Raw genomic sequence first — 15,428 nt, 5'->3', positions numbered from 1 at the left:
ATGCTTCTCATCAAGTTTGTTTTTGTGGTATTTGTTAATTTTTGTTCGGAAGTATGTACCAATCTATAACTCAATCATTTAACAAAAGAAAACTATTTGCCTAAGTTGTCCGTTTCTTGAACCTCTTGATCTGGTACCCTTTCAGACTATCATTGTGCTCATTGATGTCAAAGGAACCGTTATCAAGGAAGTCAAGGTGCAAGACGTAGACACCATCTCACAAGTCAAGGAGAAGATCTTAGATGCCCTCCATCTCAACAAACCCTACTCCAGCAGACCCAGTGCCAACCAAGTCAGTCTCGGTATGTGAAAATTATCTCCAGCGAAGAAGTTTATTGGTGACCCCTACCCCTTTTCCTCACCCAGCAAAGATGGAGTGAACCCAATAAACCCATTGAGCTCAAACTATAAGTAAAAGTTTATCAACAAATCAGTGGCTGACTTCATAAAGCAATAAAATTCATTGCAAGACAAATTTTCAATATCACCATATCGTTACATTGCATTTCACGACTGATTTGCCTTTATGGTCAATCTTAGATCTTTGTGAAATTGGCCCCAGATAATATTTTCCATGTACAACAAATTCAGTTTGATTTGGGCAATATGTATTTAGTGTACTACTTTTTTTCAGTTGGCAAGTTTGTTTTGTTATAAATTGACAGCCAAATATACAACCATGAATAAAACCATGTTTCACCATCAGAATGGCATCGTGGCACCAGTGGTCGTCTAGTGTTGACAGACATGGATCTCAGACCACCAACTGACAAATGGCGAAGAATCAATATGCTAAAGGAGTTCCATGTAAGTGTCATCTACAAGTACAGCGCCAAGTATTTGACCTCACAATAAATAATAAACAGAAACACTAGGTTTTTTTTTCACGATTGAAAAGATGTACAGTTCTTCTAACTTTAATACAGAACTTTACAGAAATTAGCTTCAGGATGCTAATTGAGAGCAAAATTATGCAAAATTTTTTTTTTTTCTTTTTCTTTTTGCCTGGGCTACAAAAACCTTTCAGTAGTTTTTGGTTTGTTTTAAAATTGTCTTTTCTGTTATTTTTGTCAACATCATAGTCACTGTAACTGGTGTTATCCATGGCTACTTACAGGTTAGGAATAACGATCAAATGACGATTGTAGAGAGGCAAGAAGTTGACAATGCAACTCTGTCCCGACCAATCCTAAAGTTCTCCCAGGGAAATGAAGAAAGTGCATACGGTAAGTTGATTTTGACATCTTTTTAAGTTGTCTTGATTCAAACCCAATGGCTGATTATGTTACATGTTACTAAGTTTCTGGCATTTGTTTTGTTATTAGGAAGAGTTGGATGAGACCATTAATTCTACTTTACGTTAAAAAAAAAAAGCCTAACTGAATGCTCTGAAAGATTTAAATTTGTTAGTGTTTGCCATTTACTCATGGCTTTGGGAATATTATTTCTCTTAGGTAGGGCCATAGGTAGGGTTCTTTGGTCATTGCATTTCTTATTCTGCGCCTTGAACACACAGCAGGGTGGATATGTGCGCATTACAAATCTGACTATTATTATTATTATTATTTAGAGGCAAACTTATCAAGAAAGATGCAATTAAAGTCAGATGTGAAAGTTTCAGCTGAATGCAGTGCCTGCTTGCTGAGAAAAGAGCAAATCCTTTGCATCTCTTTCTGCAACATTTGGATTGTTTTTTTTATAAGCTCCATTTTTACAGGCAAAGTCTAGTCAAAATATGTCCTGTGGAGTTTGGTTACATCCTACAACAATGTTAGAAGGAAGTTCAGTTAGAAATAAACACCCTGGATTTGCTCTATTGCAAGTCATCATACCATGCCTAATGCATTTGCTGCTATTATAACTTTCTATGAATAGACACACACAAAAGGTTACCAGTGGGGCATAAAAGGGGTTTCCCCTTCTGTCAGTCCCATTGAACAGATTTGATTGTATTGGTGAACCATGACCGTCGATTGGTGTTTCTATTGATAAAGAAAAAACAAACACTCTGATCAATGGTATTTTTTTTTACAACGAAAAGCACAAAACATTTAGAAGGGGGGGGGGGGGTAATGAAAGATCGGTAAAGTCATGAATAACAGACACCTCCATACAAAAGAAAAAAGTTAACAGACACATAATACAAATCAGTAAAGTCGCAAAAAAACAGATTAAAATGTCCTTCACAAACATATAAACAAAAAAACTACATTGCACATTTAATAGTTTGCTGTTTATTTATTTTTGTTTTTTCCTACTACTAGTTAATGTTGGATTTGATGATTTGGGTAGCAATAAACGCTACAGCAAGCGTCGATATACCGTTGTAGAAGTAGAGACAACAGAAGGTATCAAAGACTGGCATCTGGTGAGTAACGGAGAAGGGGAATATCACAATAAGAAATATGGATAGTAATTTTGTTTTTACCCATACACTGATGTGTGTTAGCACTGAATACCCAGTACTTTCCCGAATCCTGTGAAAAAAAATCACAGGCATATTAAAAATATGGAGAAACAAAAATAAGCTGTTGGTCTCAAGTTTTTACCCAAGCAAAGTCTTTCTTTGCCTTTAAGAAAGACTCCTGCAAGGGTCGATGGGAGGCCATCAAAAAAAAATTTGCAACAAGAAATATTTGTAATATTTGTTGGCTGTTCAACTTCTATCAAATCAGTTAGAAATTGATGTTGGTGGAAATTAATAATAATAAATTTTTACATAATAATCCATTTTCATTTCACGCTTTATCATAGCTCGACGGGTGTATCAAAGCACTTGTGACATTACTACCCCATGTCACTGGGCCATATATTTCATTCCTTAAACCATCTCAGCTCCCTTGGGATTATACAGCCGGTGCTGCGAGTTACCGCGCTCCAAGCTAATCATCCACATTAGCCATCTCTGCCCTTAACATGTACCCATTTACCCCTGGGTGGAGAGAAGCTTTTGGTTAAGTGTCTTGCTCAAGGACACAAGTATCACGACCGGGATTCGAACCCACATCCCAATGACTTGACATCAGAACTTGAGTCCGATGCTCTTATCCACTTGGCCAAACCCCACCCTACGTAGTGGGTTGCACAATTTAATCACCCAGGCAAGAGATTAATTCATTGATTCTTGACAATGTTTGTGTCTAAGGTGAAAGAAGACAACAGTGGGTATGATGACGATGACGATGAGGAGGACGGCAAGAAGACAAAACCCAAAGAATGCTGCAGCGGGTTGAGATCAGTCACCTTCAGAAATAAGATCACTCGCAGGAAGATCAAAGAGATCTCATTCCCAAGACTCATGTCAACAAAGGTTAGCAAAATAGTCTGTAAACTTTTTTTTTTTGCAGTGGCGTATGAGGGGTGGGAGAGACTTTCCCATTTTGGTTTTGGTTTGGTTTGTCGAAACAAAGAAAAGCTGTAATCAAAGTGGTGTTCATCCATGACTTGTTTGAGGTGGGGTAGGGGTCATTTCAAACACTTTCTCCCCCCTTTCTCGTTCTCCCTTCATGTGAATTATTTCATCGTTTTCTTTGCTTTCCAACAGGGAATTGTACAGAAGTACGTTGATGACATGTTCAACACCATTCTGTCAGTGGAGAGCGCCCCCAAGGCCATCAAGTACCTCTTTGACTTTTTTGACAGCCAGGCCATTCGACATGATTTGGAAGAAAGTGACCCGGAAATCACACACATCTGGAAGAGTAACATGTAAGTTGCTTGTGACTTCTTCTTTTCTTGTTCTCCTGGTGAATACTTGACCTTGATGAGTTGGAGTTATTTTTAGATTTTAAATTGAATTTCCAATTGTTGACATTGAATATCAGTAATTCTTGAGTACTTGGACTGAACAAAAACCTGGAGCATTTGTCCAGCTGATGGCTGACAGTTTAAAAAATTATGTATTTGCATTAGGGGTAAAGAATGTTATTTGGTTCTACCCATACACTCATGACTCAGGAAAGTACTGGGTAAATATAGTGCTTAAAGGGAAGGTACACGTTTGGTAATTACTCAAAACAAATATTAACTTAAAAACTGACTAGGTAACGAGCATTGTAGGTAATACAAATTCGTCCAACAAGGGTATATTTTCTTTCATCATTTTCTCGCAACTGCGATGACCAATTGAGCCCAAATTTTCACAGGCTTGTTATTTTATGCTTATGATGGGATACACTAAGTGAGAACACTGGTCTTTGGCAATTACCAAACGTGTACAGTGCCTTTAACACATTGGCATATGTGTACAAATAAAAATATATTTTGCCAATTCATTGCAAAACAGTTGTCCAAAGAGCTTGTATTTTGAGCACTGTTTTCACAGAGTAAAACACCTTTTCTATATCTGAGCAACAGTTTTTTTTTTGGAGGGAAAGGCTTTTGCAGATTTGTAGCCGAGTTTCCTCAAGGGCTACCGACCAACATCAGGCCTGTGAAGTATAAGAACTTTCAATGAATCTTACTGCACAAGCAGACTTTCTTTAAGGATTTCAAATTGCTGTCACAGAGACAAAAGAGAAAGAGGTCAAATTGCCATCACAGAGACGGAAGAAAAAGGTTTTTAAATTGCCATCACAGAGACAGGCATTGCTGCAAAGCCCTAACCCAAAGGTTCTACATTTCATAATATAGGACTCCTAAATTAAATTTTGGAGTGTACAATAATCGCAAAGGAAACTGACTAGGTAAATCTTTATTTATTTTAAGTTGAACAAAGAAAAATTCACTGGAGTAACTTATAACAAATTGAAATGATGACCGAAATTATAGCTGCCTTTGCTGCAAGACAATAAATGTTTTTGTGCGAGTGCACTGACAGTGCATAACCAATAATAAAACTTGGGTTTTTATTTGTAGTTTACCGTTGCGTTTTTGGTCCAATGCCATCAAGCATCCAGACTACATCTTTGACATCCTACCTTCTCGCTCAGTCGGGGCAAGCATGGATGTGATTGGTCAGTTATTTCATGATGTGCACGACACCAAGACACATAAACTTGGACAGGTAACTGAAACAATATACACATCTCCCCCATTTTTTCCATGAGCAACACCTTTTAATTAAATTAGAAACTGTAGAAATACAAGAAGCTATTTTCTTTTTAGAAATCGATTTTGATTTGAACCTTATTTCATGTTGACAGGAATCCTCTGTGAATAAGTTATTGTACGGCAGAGAGAAGCAGAAGTACCAGCATGTAGTAGAGGACTTCTATAATGGGGTTCGGGATTTGTCACCGGTGCCTACACAGGAGCTGAACAAGGAACTGTACAAAGCTTGTGAGGTAGGAACTTGTCAGTGTTACAACCTTGCCACATACTGTGGACTTTTAACCACCGCAAAATAATGTGAATACCAAATAAATGAACAGGAAGAGGTTATTAGATTTGAGAGATGTTATATTTGCATCGGGGATAAAGAATATTTAATTTGGGTTTTTACCAATACCAGTACTTTCCTGAGTCCTGTGAAAAATTAATGTTCTTTATCCGATGGAAATTTAACATATCTCTAGCTACCGGGCAACCTCGGTAGTCTAGTTGGTAAGACACTGCTCTGGAATTGCAAGGGTTGGGGTTCGAATCCCAACCACGTAACATGCCTGTGATATTTTTTCACAGGACTCGGGGGGGGGGGGGGGGGGGAGGGGGAGGCAAAGTACCGAGTATACAGTGCTAACACAAATCGGTGTATGGGTAAAAACCAAAACTAATATAATTAGATTTGATATACATTTCATATGTTTTACTTGCATAATTCTTTATGATTTTCTTCTCAGAATTTCACCGGTCTGTTCAGCAAGTTGGATACACTTGAGCGACTGTGGAACATTGTCAACAAATTCAATCCGAAGGTTTTGACAACTTCTACAAAATTAAATTTTCTCGCTCTACCTTATTTCTCATTTCTGTGTATAATTGTATAAAGTGAACCATCATTGAATCGTGAGCTCCTTTTTCTGTTCAGGTCACAAAAGAACCAGAGCTTTTCGTACCCAATTATGTTAGCATTACAACAAATCAGTTTTTCCTTGATTAATAAAATGTTTTTGTTTCCTCTTTTTCTTTTTTTTTTTTGGGGGGGGATTATATTTTTCTTCCTCTTGCCTTTTAATTTTTTCTTTTTTTTCTCATACCCAATGTAAAACAGAGCCTAACAAAAAATCTGCTTTTCCTTGATTTTTAAAATGTTTTTGTTTCCTCCTTTTTTTTTTTTTTTGTGGGGGGGGAGGGGTAATGTTTTTCTTCCGCTTGCCTTTTAATTTGTTATTTGTATATAATGATACAAATTAGCCAAAAAGTGCCTCATATGCCTTCTTTCCACTTATTTCAACTATTTGTTGTATAGGCATATTGTTTGATATATGTTCAATTTGCATCAGGGATAAAGAATATAATTTTGCATTGTAACAAAATGTTTTTTTTTTTTTTTCAATAAAAATGTATAGTGATAGTATAATAAACAACACATTTTGCAAGTGGTGGTTGAAAGATGTAAATCAGAAGTAGAATCCAGATGGTGGAATATTAAAATCCTGTCATTCTGTCTTCTCATTTATTTCAGATTCTGGATGTTCTTGAGTCTGAGCCAGAATATGAAGAAGCCCACCTTGGATACCTTCTTGAGGAGGTGCAAGTCACACTCGCCAGTGGGGATGAGGCTTTGTAGAATTACAAAGTTCCCACCCATTGTAGTACTTCCCGAGTGGTGGCTGTTGAGTAATTTACAGGTCCATAAGGCCCAGCCCCTTTTATACATCGTCTAATCACAACCATAAAATTTAACCCGGCACAGCAATCTGACACATTAAAGTGGCATTAAAAAAGTGTGAATCAGCTGCAGTTTTTAAGCGACAGCCAGTGTTTATGCAGTGTCTGTCTGGACAAAAAATTTCTATGATTTATCTTTCCGTTTTCTGGCAGCAGCGTGGCAATCCTTCCGAGTAGTCAAGCGCACCAGATCCGCAAAGTGTGGGTTCGAGTCCCAGCAGTAGCGACACATGACCTTAATATTAAGCAACACACTTATTCATTATTAGTTGGTCCTTTGGATCGGATGTAAATCCATTGGTCCTGTGTGTTATGTAATACACATACAAGAACCCAGTAGGGTTGAAACGGCTCGCTCTGTGTTTCTGCCTAGTGCGCAAAGGTACCTTGCAAACTCTTATAAGGTGCAACATAAATCGGTCCCATAATTTATAAAAATTCTAACATCTAGGGCATATATCTTCAAAAAGCGACTGCTTTTGTTCATGCGCCTTGAGCACCACAGGTGGATACCTGCGCTAAATAAGACTCTAATATCAACAGACTTATTGACAGGAATTTATCAGCACTATACCAATAATAATTTTTGGAAAACAGCTCTGTGATATTTAGGTACAGGGTGTGTATAACGTTTGTAAAATGTAATGATTTAAAGATGGTCATGGTGGGAAAACTTTTCTTGAAATATTTTTGCCTGAAATCCTTTTATTTTTAGAACTCATTATTAAACAATAAGTAATGATCATGTGAGTTCGTAATAGACCTAGGGTGTTTGAAATTAGTGAAAAGGGTGATGGCTAATGAGGTTCCCAGCTTTTTTATTCTATGTATATTTTTCAAATAAAAAACGTACAAGAATGAATGTGCATAAAAAAACCTTTAAAACATAAACCATTTTAAAGATGGAATCCTATGAGTTTAGATGAACTTCCAAAAGATCACACCCTCAAAATAAGAGGGTCACACAAATTCTTTCAAAATTAATAATAATTTGTTTCCCTTACATCATTTTGTTGATCTTTCTTAATTTGTACTCAGAAATGTCGGAAATCATTTTGTATTATGTTTGAAGCAAATCTTATTGTAAACATATATATAAACATTATTTGCCTGACAAATACAAATAGCAATATAAGTCACTACAAGACTATATGTAAGCAGTGCATTCTGTGTTTTTTATGCTGATTTTTATTTATGATTTATTTTGTTTTATTTTTTATTTTTTAGAGGGGTGGGGGGTGATAGCTAACCATGCACTTATTAAAAAATTGTGTAAATAATTAGTATGAAATAAGTCAATGTGTTAGTTAAACATGAAATGAGTTAAACATGAAATGAGAGTGAATCTTTGATTTCAATTAGAATTTAAAGCAGCTAAAATAATCCCTTCAATGTAGATTCCATATAGACCAGACCATTTATTTTAATCCGACAACATTTCAAGTGAATTTTTTTAGAAATTTTCTCCAAACAGACTGTAAGAAGTCGTTTGTGCTGGAGGGGACGTGGGGAGTAAGCATTTCTTGTTATTTAAAACAAAACTTTTTGTAAGCTTGTAAATAGCAAATAGTACTTTTCCATTGTAAAGCAAGACATATTTTATATATAGAAATATTCATGCAGACGTAGGCATATGTTTAAGTAGATAAAACTAACAATTTATTTTATTGTTAACAAAGTAAAATAAATACATTACATTGGTGTGTATAGTTTATAGTTCTTCAAGAACGAAAACTGTTTTAACAATAACATTTATATATGTTTACCCTTAAAAAAAAAACCGGCGGCGAAAATCATGGTAATTGATGAGTGTTTTACGTAACATACTTAGTTAACACTCTCATGCTTTTTATTCCACGAAAACTTTAATTAGATACCATAAAACATGTTACTTTTAAAATTAAAAGTGTACTACTTTGCATCACAAACCAAGTCAGAGTTTGCGGACAGAGATAAAAACCACAATATAAGGTTATGGTAACCATTATTTTTTCCAATTGACAGTTTAGTCTTAATTAAATATCATTTTCCGAAACTACATTAGGTAAAAGACCTCGGCTGCTCAACCTTTTCGTGGGAGCCTTTGATTCTGGTTGAGAGAAAGGAAGGGGTCCGCAAGAAGTCGTTGAACCAAACTTTGGGGAAGTCCCTGAAAACTGGAAACTCGCGCATGCGTAGTCGAGTCAGAAACCACGGAGTGTGCATGCTGCGCATCGTCATACTACTTCACTTGCAATGTCGTCTGCATGCTGTCGACACGACGTACATACACATACACGGCGTACGGGGTACTCGAGAAGTGTCAGATTTGCAGCACAAGTTTCGCTCCCTTTTTGGTAAGTTTTCTGAAGCTACTGTTGTTTGAATATTTCATTGTGTTGAAATGCATTTTGTCTGGATATTTACTTGAACATGTAGTGTAATTAAACTAAACAACCGGGCTGGCAAACGAGGTTGTTAGAAAACAGAGTTCGGCCTTTCGTGCCTAATTTCTTTCCCCCACACCTCTGCTGTAAAGGCTTCTGGGGTGGATTTCACAAAGAGTTGGGACTAGTCTTATCTCGAGTTAGGACTAACTTAGGACTATCCATGCAATTTGTATATCTCTGAGGACTAGTCCTATTTCTTTGTGAAATCGACCCCTGCTGCCCTACTGTTCTTGTCCGTCGCAACCTTTGATTTTATGAAAACTCGTTTAAATCCTATCCTCCTCTTACCAGTTTTCACGCTATTGTGCCTTTTTCTTTGAATTGGGGAAAAAATAATGATGCCATATATCAACCGATGCCCTAATTCTTCATTTGTTAATATGAAGTATGCAAACATATCCTGGTGTCATGTGTTTTCAGTAGGATAACGGGAAAATTGTTCACAATCAAAAACTAAATATTTTTTTTTCAAATCATCTATCCAATTTTTTAACAATAACACTTTCACTTCATGGTGTGTTGAATTTTTTTAAGTTTTGGTTTTACGTTGCGAGAGACAGTCCGCCATTAAGTGGTGCTTATGCATGCGCGACATTGGAGCAACGTCATATGTTTTCACACCTTTCATTGGTTGGTATTTTATTGAATATTCAGAAGCTAGTATGGCGTTCAAAATAAATCAAAAATATTATTCAATTACTAATTAACAAATTTAATTACATTTTTGTCCTAAGGCATTATGGCTACTATATATTAGAATCCAGAGATATCATAAGGCACGAAAGTAAAACACCCCACCCCCCTTGATGCACTCGCACTTAACAGCAATCCGTTTCCACCCATTTCAGACCAGTAATGTTTGGTTTCAGGAGATAAGAAACCAATCTATTATATTTTCTCTTTAATGTAGGCTTAATATTTATTACGCTTATCGGAATTTCTTACAGTATGCATGAGTAAATATATAAAAAAAAAATTGTAATTTTCACTTAAAATATTTTAATATTTTCCCCACATTTGCACACCATAGAATCCCAAATAGTAACCACTTCACGTGATCCATCTAGTGACTATAGCAGAATGAAACTCAATCTAGCAGATAGTAATTTTGTTTTGAACTTTCGAGGTTGGATGATGTTTGAAATGTTGGCATAGTAATGAACTAGTGATTAGTACCAAAAATCAATCATTTTATAAATATTTGAGCATAACAAACGACAGGATACTTTATTCTCAGCATGATTTAAAGCCTGATGAAAATGCCGACCGTGAGTAAACTGCATAGCTTCTGTCACCGGTGCAGCTTGCACAATTTCGCGGTAAACGGGAATCAAAGTTGGGGACCGAAAACATATGAGGGTCGATAACGTATGACGCTACGATACATGGAAGAAACATCTGCAGTGACTACAAGTATTCTTTGAGACTCTGTGTATGACTCTATAGCCAGCAGTTGTCTTCATTTTATTCAAAATATTTTTTTATTAAATTTTAAAAATTACCATGGTAACTTGCAAAAACTTTAAAAAATAATAATAAAAAGTGTGAATAATCACTAGCTTTCAAATCTTATTTTTAAAAATTTTTTTTCTTCTTAATATTTATAATAAAGCGTATAATAAATATACAGTGATAATTTAATCAACTAGCTGATATTTAAATTTTAATATTAATAATGTTGATATGAGGGTTAAAAAATAAAAATCTGCAAAAATATTAGAAAATGATATAAGGCACATGGCTTCTTTAAGCCTCTGTATTTTTTTTCAGAATGCTCAGCAAAAAATTCAGTCACATGATTTGATCATCATAAATTGTGAGTTGAGATAGTGTTTGATGAAACTTTTTGGGTGGGCAAATATTTTTGTATGGCCTCAACATTATGACATATTTTTGTACAGGCCCTGGTAGAAATGCCTAAAATATCAAACGCATTTACAAGTGCAAATAACCAGTGGAGCCTTACGCATTTCTAAGTATTGGTCAAGGGAGAGGAGACTCTTTGCTTGGCAAATAAAACCACACAATTTTTTATCTAGGGGCTGTTTACATCGCACACAGAGGTACAAGATTAAGGGACATTTCGAAAACAGGACCTCTTACGATATAAACTTGACCATATAATTAACTAACTGAAATTTTTTAAAGATGGTAGCAGTGGTAGCGTTTTTGAGATAGGCATATTGACGAAAAATCCAGGTAGCAGGAAGTATCCGTGTGAGATATAAACTTTTTGTTGTTGAAAAGTTTCTGTATCCTGCCACAACTTTAAGTATATTCCTTTTTATAAAAATGATTGAAAAGTGGTGGCTGGATACGGACAGTTTTCCCATCTAACCGAGTATGAGTAAATTTTAAGAGTATACCTTTCCTTCATATTGTAAGACATTCTCACATTGGCATTTAGTGCCTCACTTTGTAGAAAACATGATGATATTGATAGTGATACTTGTTGTTTATCTCTGGTGCTTGGGACTAAACTTTTGTACTGTAAATTAATGGCCACTTGAAACAAACAATCAATCGAAACTAACTTATCGAATGTATTGTGCAGCCAGAATTCAAACCCTTCAAACTGTTTCTGTTACTCATTAAATACTCAATAATTCTATACAAGAATTGGTAATGCAGCCACTAGTCTGGGATAAAAAGGTCTTCTAGTACTTTCACTTCGATAACAACTTGGTAATTGACAGGTCGCTCAATGTCTAATGCAAACGCCAAAAGGATGCTGAATTATTACAGAAACTCACCACTGGTAAACTGTGGGTTATAATATCAACTTCTTTATTTTTATGGCTGGTTTTGTTGTATAGGTAAAGGATACAAGGTGTAAGAGCAACCTACTAAGTAAACACACATAAGTTAACTAACTCTACTATGCAAGTGTTACAATTGTCCAAGAACAAATTTTAGAATGTTTACGCTTAATAGGTTTACGTTGTTTGGTACATGGTTCTGTGATTGCTTTGAAGTGCCAGGAAATTCAAATGGTTACTTGAGCGGAATGTTTTTAACGGAAATGCTATTTCAACTTACTTGTTTATAATGCGTTTGTTCACCATGTAATTTTGATATGTGTATTTTGAAATGTAATTTTGATACGTGTACACTTGTGAATTTTTCGCAATTATCGATTAAAAATGAGGCCCCAACCTCAAGGTTTTGAAAAACTAAAAACCACTTCTGCCGTTGATGGTGCGCGTCAAAATGCGATGCTTTGACGTCATGTCTGGGAGTTTGCTTTGTTATACCTCCACGCTGGAACAAAGCGGAGCTCCCAACTATGATATAACATGAGTGATTACATAACGGAGCTTTTCGCGAATCTTTCAGAAAAGCCCTGGATAAGGGTAATCGAAATGATTGTTTTCTTACACAATTAAAATCTATTTATAGTTATATGACTCGATTTCCTTATGATTGCAAACATTTTGAATGAAATTCAGGAAAGTTCACGACTTGACATTTTTGTTCAAGCATGTCTTTAAGCAAGCAGACAACATTGTTAATGTCAACAAAGACCATAACCATGGCATGTGTGCCCAAACCCCAATCATGCATGAAGTAACAAACCTGTAAAATGTGAAGCTTAATCAGTCATCCGAGTCTAGAGAAAATAGTTGAAACCCCTAGATTATGATTTCACAGTTTTCAAATAGGTCTGCTCCTTTTTTGAAAATCATAGCATCAACGCCTTTTTAAAAACTAATTTGCAATTGTATTGCCCGGCTTGTTAAAAAGTTTCCCCAAAGTGCATTGCCTGTATTTTTTTTTTCGGAACATCCGAAATAAATTGTAAACAATTCTTGCTTTATTATATTTATTTACTTACTTTTCTCAGATTGAACCATCTGAGGGTGTGGGAGACCAATTAGAGCAAATTGGCTGGAGGAGAGACCATCAATTGAAGATTAAGAGCAAAATTTCATCACTTATAATGGAAAGATTGGTTTTCTTGTTGCTCTTCTTTGTCTGCATTCCAGCCATTTATTCTCAATCACAGCCTTGGATTGGAAACCTCTCCGCCTATGAATTGGCTTCCTTCAGAAATCCAGTTCAAGTCGAACAGACTGTTAAAACCCAGCTGGATCATTTCTCTATTCATCCTGACACTGGTGATGTTTATATCGGAGCAGTCAACTACATCTACAGACTGGATGAGAACTTGGTACAGGTTGTGAATGTCGGTACAGCAACGGGTGTAGAGGAAGGGAATGTCAACTACAATAAGATTCTGGTTCTGCATGGAGGCAGACTTATTACATGTGGAAGTGAGAGGAGTTCAGCAAGGGGAATAAGGTGGTGTGCATCAAGGAATGAGGATGATTTATTGGAAGATGGCACTACTGGTCAGATTGATGCTGAGGTTGCTGCATTTGGCAATTACACAACTGAAAGTATTGTAGCACCAGGACTTTATAATGGTGCACGTGTTTCAAGACTGTATGTAGCTACCTCGTACTGTGAAGAAGGATGTCAGTCTTGGTCTGTCCCACCTATTAGTAGAAGATTGCTGGTTCCAGGTGAGGGATTCATGTTTGCTAACATTGATGATGACTATGTCAGATTGAACCAGAATAGTGTAGGTGCTTTGTTTCCCATAAGTTATGTGAGTTCTTTTATATGGAAAGAATTTACATACTTTGTTTCATTTGGGAAAGAGGATACCTGGAATGATGCACATGTTTCAAAGATGAGTCGAGTTTGCCATGACAGCCCTAACCTAGACTCGTACACAGAGATTCTCATCCAATGTGATAGTCGGGCTGGTGATAATATGTACACTTTGGTTCAAGCTGCCCATGTTGGACCAGCGGGGCTTGATTTATCTCAGTCATTATCACTGAATGCTGATGATGAAGTTTTATATGCTGTGTTTGCAATGAATGCTGCAAACCCAGCAGTCACTGATGTTCCACAACCCCAGAAAGGCTCAGCACTGTGTATGTACAAGATGAGTGACATAGAAGCTGCATTTGAAGCTGCTGTGGATGGATGTCGGACTGGTCCTGGTAGTCATGAATACACTGCAGGATACCTGGCAGGCAGCAGTTGTCCTGGGTTATCACCAGTAAGTTTTGATTAAATGCTTTGACAAATGCATACTCTGTAATGTATATGTTGGGTAGTACATATGCTGTAGGATACCTAGATAACAACCGTTGCCCTGGGTCATCAACAGTAAGTTTTTATTTAAAACTATTCAACAAATTTACACTATGTAATGTGCATACCTCAAATCATGGGCAGGGCCTACACATTTTGTGAAAGCAGTGATGAAAAGCAATACTGCTTTTCAATAACTAATACCGGCTAGAATCCCAGTCTAGGATCCTTGTGTATGGTTGGTTTACAGTTCCTACATGGTTGTGTGGTTTACTCCTCTATATGGGTCTTCATAGCCACCTAGAGATCCTAGTGATGCAAGGTATACGCTTTCTTGTGGGTTTCTAGGAGACTCTTAAATTGTTCAAGACAAGAGACATTAGGCATGAAGGAAATAGTCATAATAGATATACAATTTCAAATTCTGGGACCTGCAAAACTAAAAGCATGGTCCATGTACTCCTGGTAGTGTGAGGGATAACCAAAATGGAGACCTTTGATTTGCTGAGGTTGAGAACTCTCGAAACGTAACACATTAATCAAAACAAACAATAAATAGCAATCATTTTAAGAAATGCTTCCAACTGATTGCAAATATTCTGGCAGTTCAACTTCCTGGCTATGGCTAATAATTGTGGTATTTTGTCTGCAGCTACCTATCAATCCTGACCTATACTGTGATGCTATGAGCCGATACAAGTATGCTGATGGAATCACCCCTGTGGTATCTACAGCAGTGTTGGAGCTACCAGACCATTTGACTTCCTCCATTATAACCAGCATTGAACTCAACCACACTGTAGCATTCATTGGCACCACAGAAGCACAACTCTTAAAAGTAACTCAACCATATAATCCTCTTAAATAAAATACAATGGGTTTTCATGTGGCACTTACAGGTTTTCAGGGTCAACATTTTTACACAATACCAGGCAACATATTACTTATGGTTAATTTTTGTGGGTTGTGTCAATAAAAAGAGTATTTTTCACACAAAAACAAAAACGTTTTGAATTGATGGGGTGCATTTGCTAGGTTGTTCAAGTTACTTCTGGGAGCAGTGGGGTAACAACACATTCCTATTTGGGGTGCAAGCAGGGGTTAAGACATAGGGGGCGA

The 15,428-nt window shown here is 36.5% G+C and overlaps 2 protein-coding genes across 3 annotated transcripts in view; both read left to right on the top strand.

Annotated features, from left to right (window-relative positions):
* LOC139933760 (plexin-B-like) overlaps positions 1 to 8,499 on the top strand; it is a 34,487-nt gene extending 25,988 nt beyond the window's left edge. Inside the window, exons 30-39 of the mRNA XM_071927958.1 lie at positions 146 to 302; positions 707 to 807; positions 1,118 to 1,226; positions 2,265 to 2,368; positions 3,146 to 3,310; positions 3,545 to 3,708; positions 4,858 to 5,005; positions 5,145 to 5,285; positions 5,781 to 5,855; positions 6,566 to 8,499. Of these exons, the coding sequence (XP_071784059.1) occupies positions 146 to 302; positions 707 to 807; positions 1,118 to 1,226; positions 2,265 to 2,368; positions 3,146 to 3,310; positions 3,545 to 3,708; positions 4,858 to 5,005; positions 5,145 to 5,285; positions 5,781 to 5,855; positions 6,566 to 6,670 (1,269 nt within the window). The 3' untranslated portion in view covers positions 6,671 to 8,499. The remainder of the gene's footprint in view (positions 1 to 145; positions 303 to 706; positions 808 to 1,117; positions 1,227 to 2,264; positions 2,369 to 3,145; positions 3,311 to 3,544; positions 3,709 to 4,857; positions 5,006 to 5,144; positions 5,286 to 5,780; positions 5,856 to 6,565) is intronic.
* A 383-nt stretch (positions 8,500 to 8,882) lies between these two features.
* LOC139933755 (plexin-B-like) overlaps positions 8,883 to 15,428 on the top strand; it is a 46,844-nt gene continuing 40,298 nt past the window's right edge. For both annotated transcript variants that reach the window (XM_071927949.1, XM_071927948.1), the window contains exons 1-3: positions 8,883 to 9,107; positions 13,045 to 14,274; positions 14,962 to 15,147. In XM_071927949.1, the coding sequence (XP_071784050.1) occupies positions 9,018 to 9,107; positions 13,045 to 14,274; positions 14,962 to 15,147 (1,506 nt within the window). In that variant the 5' untranslated portion in view covers positions 8,883 to 9,017. The remainder of the gene's footprint in view (positions 9,108 to 13,044; positions 14,275 to 14,961; positions 15,148 to 15,428) is intronic.

The sequence above is a fragment of the Asterias amurensis genome, chromosome 2, assembly GCF_032118995.1.
Source record: "Asterias amurensis chromosome 2, ASM3211899v1".
NCBI classification, from domain to species: domain Eukaryota; kingdom Metazoa; phylum Echinodermata; class Asteroidea; order Forcipulatida; family Asteriidae; genus Asterias; species Asterias amurensis.
The sequence above is the reverse complement of the archived record's forward strand: the minus strand, read 5'-3'. Positions and strand labels throughout refer to the sequence as shown.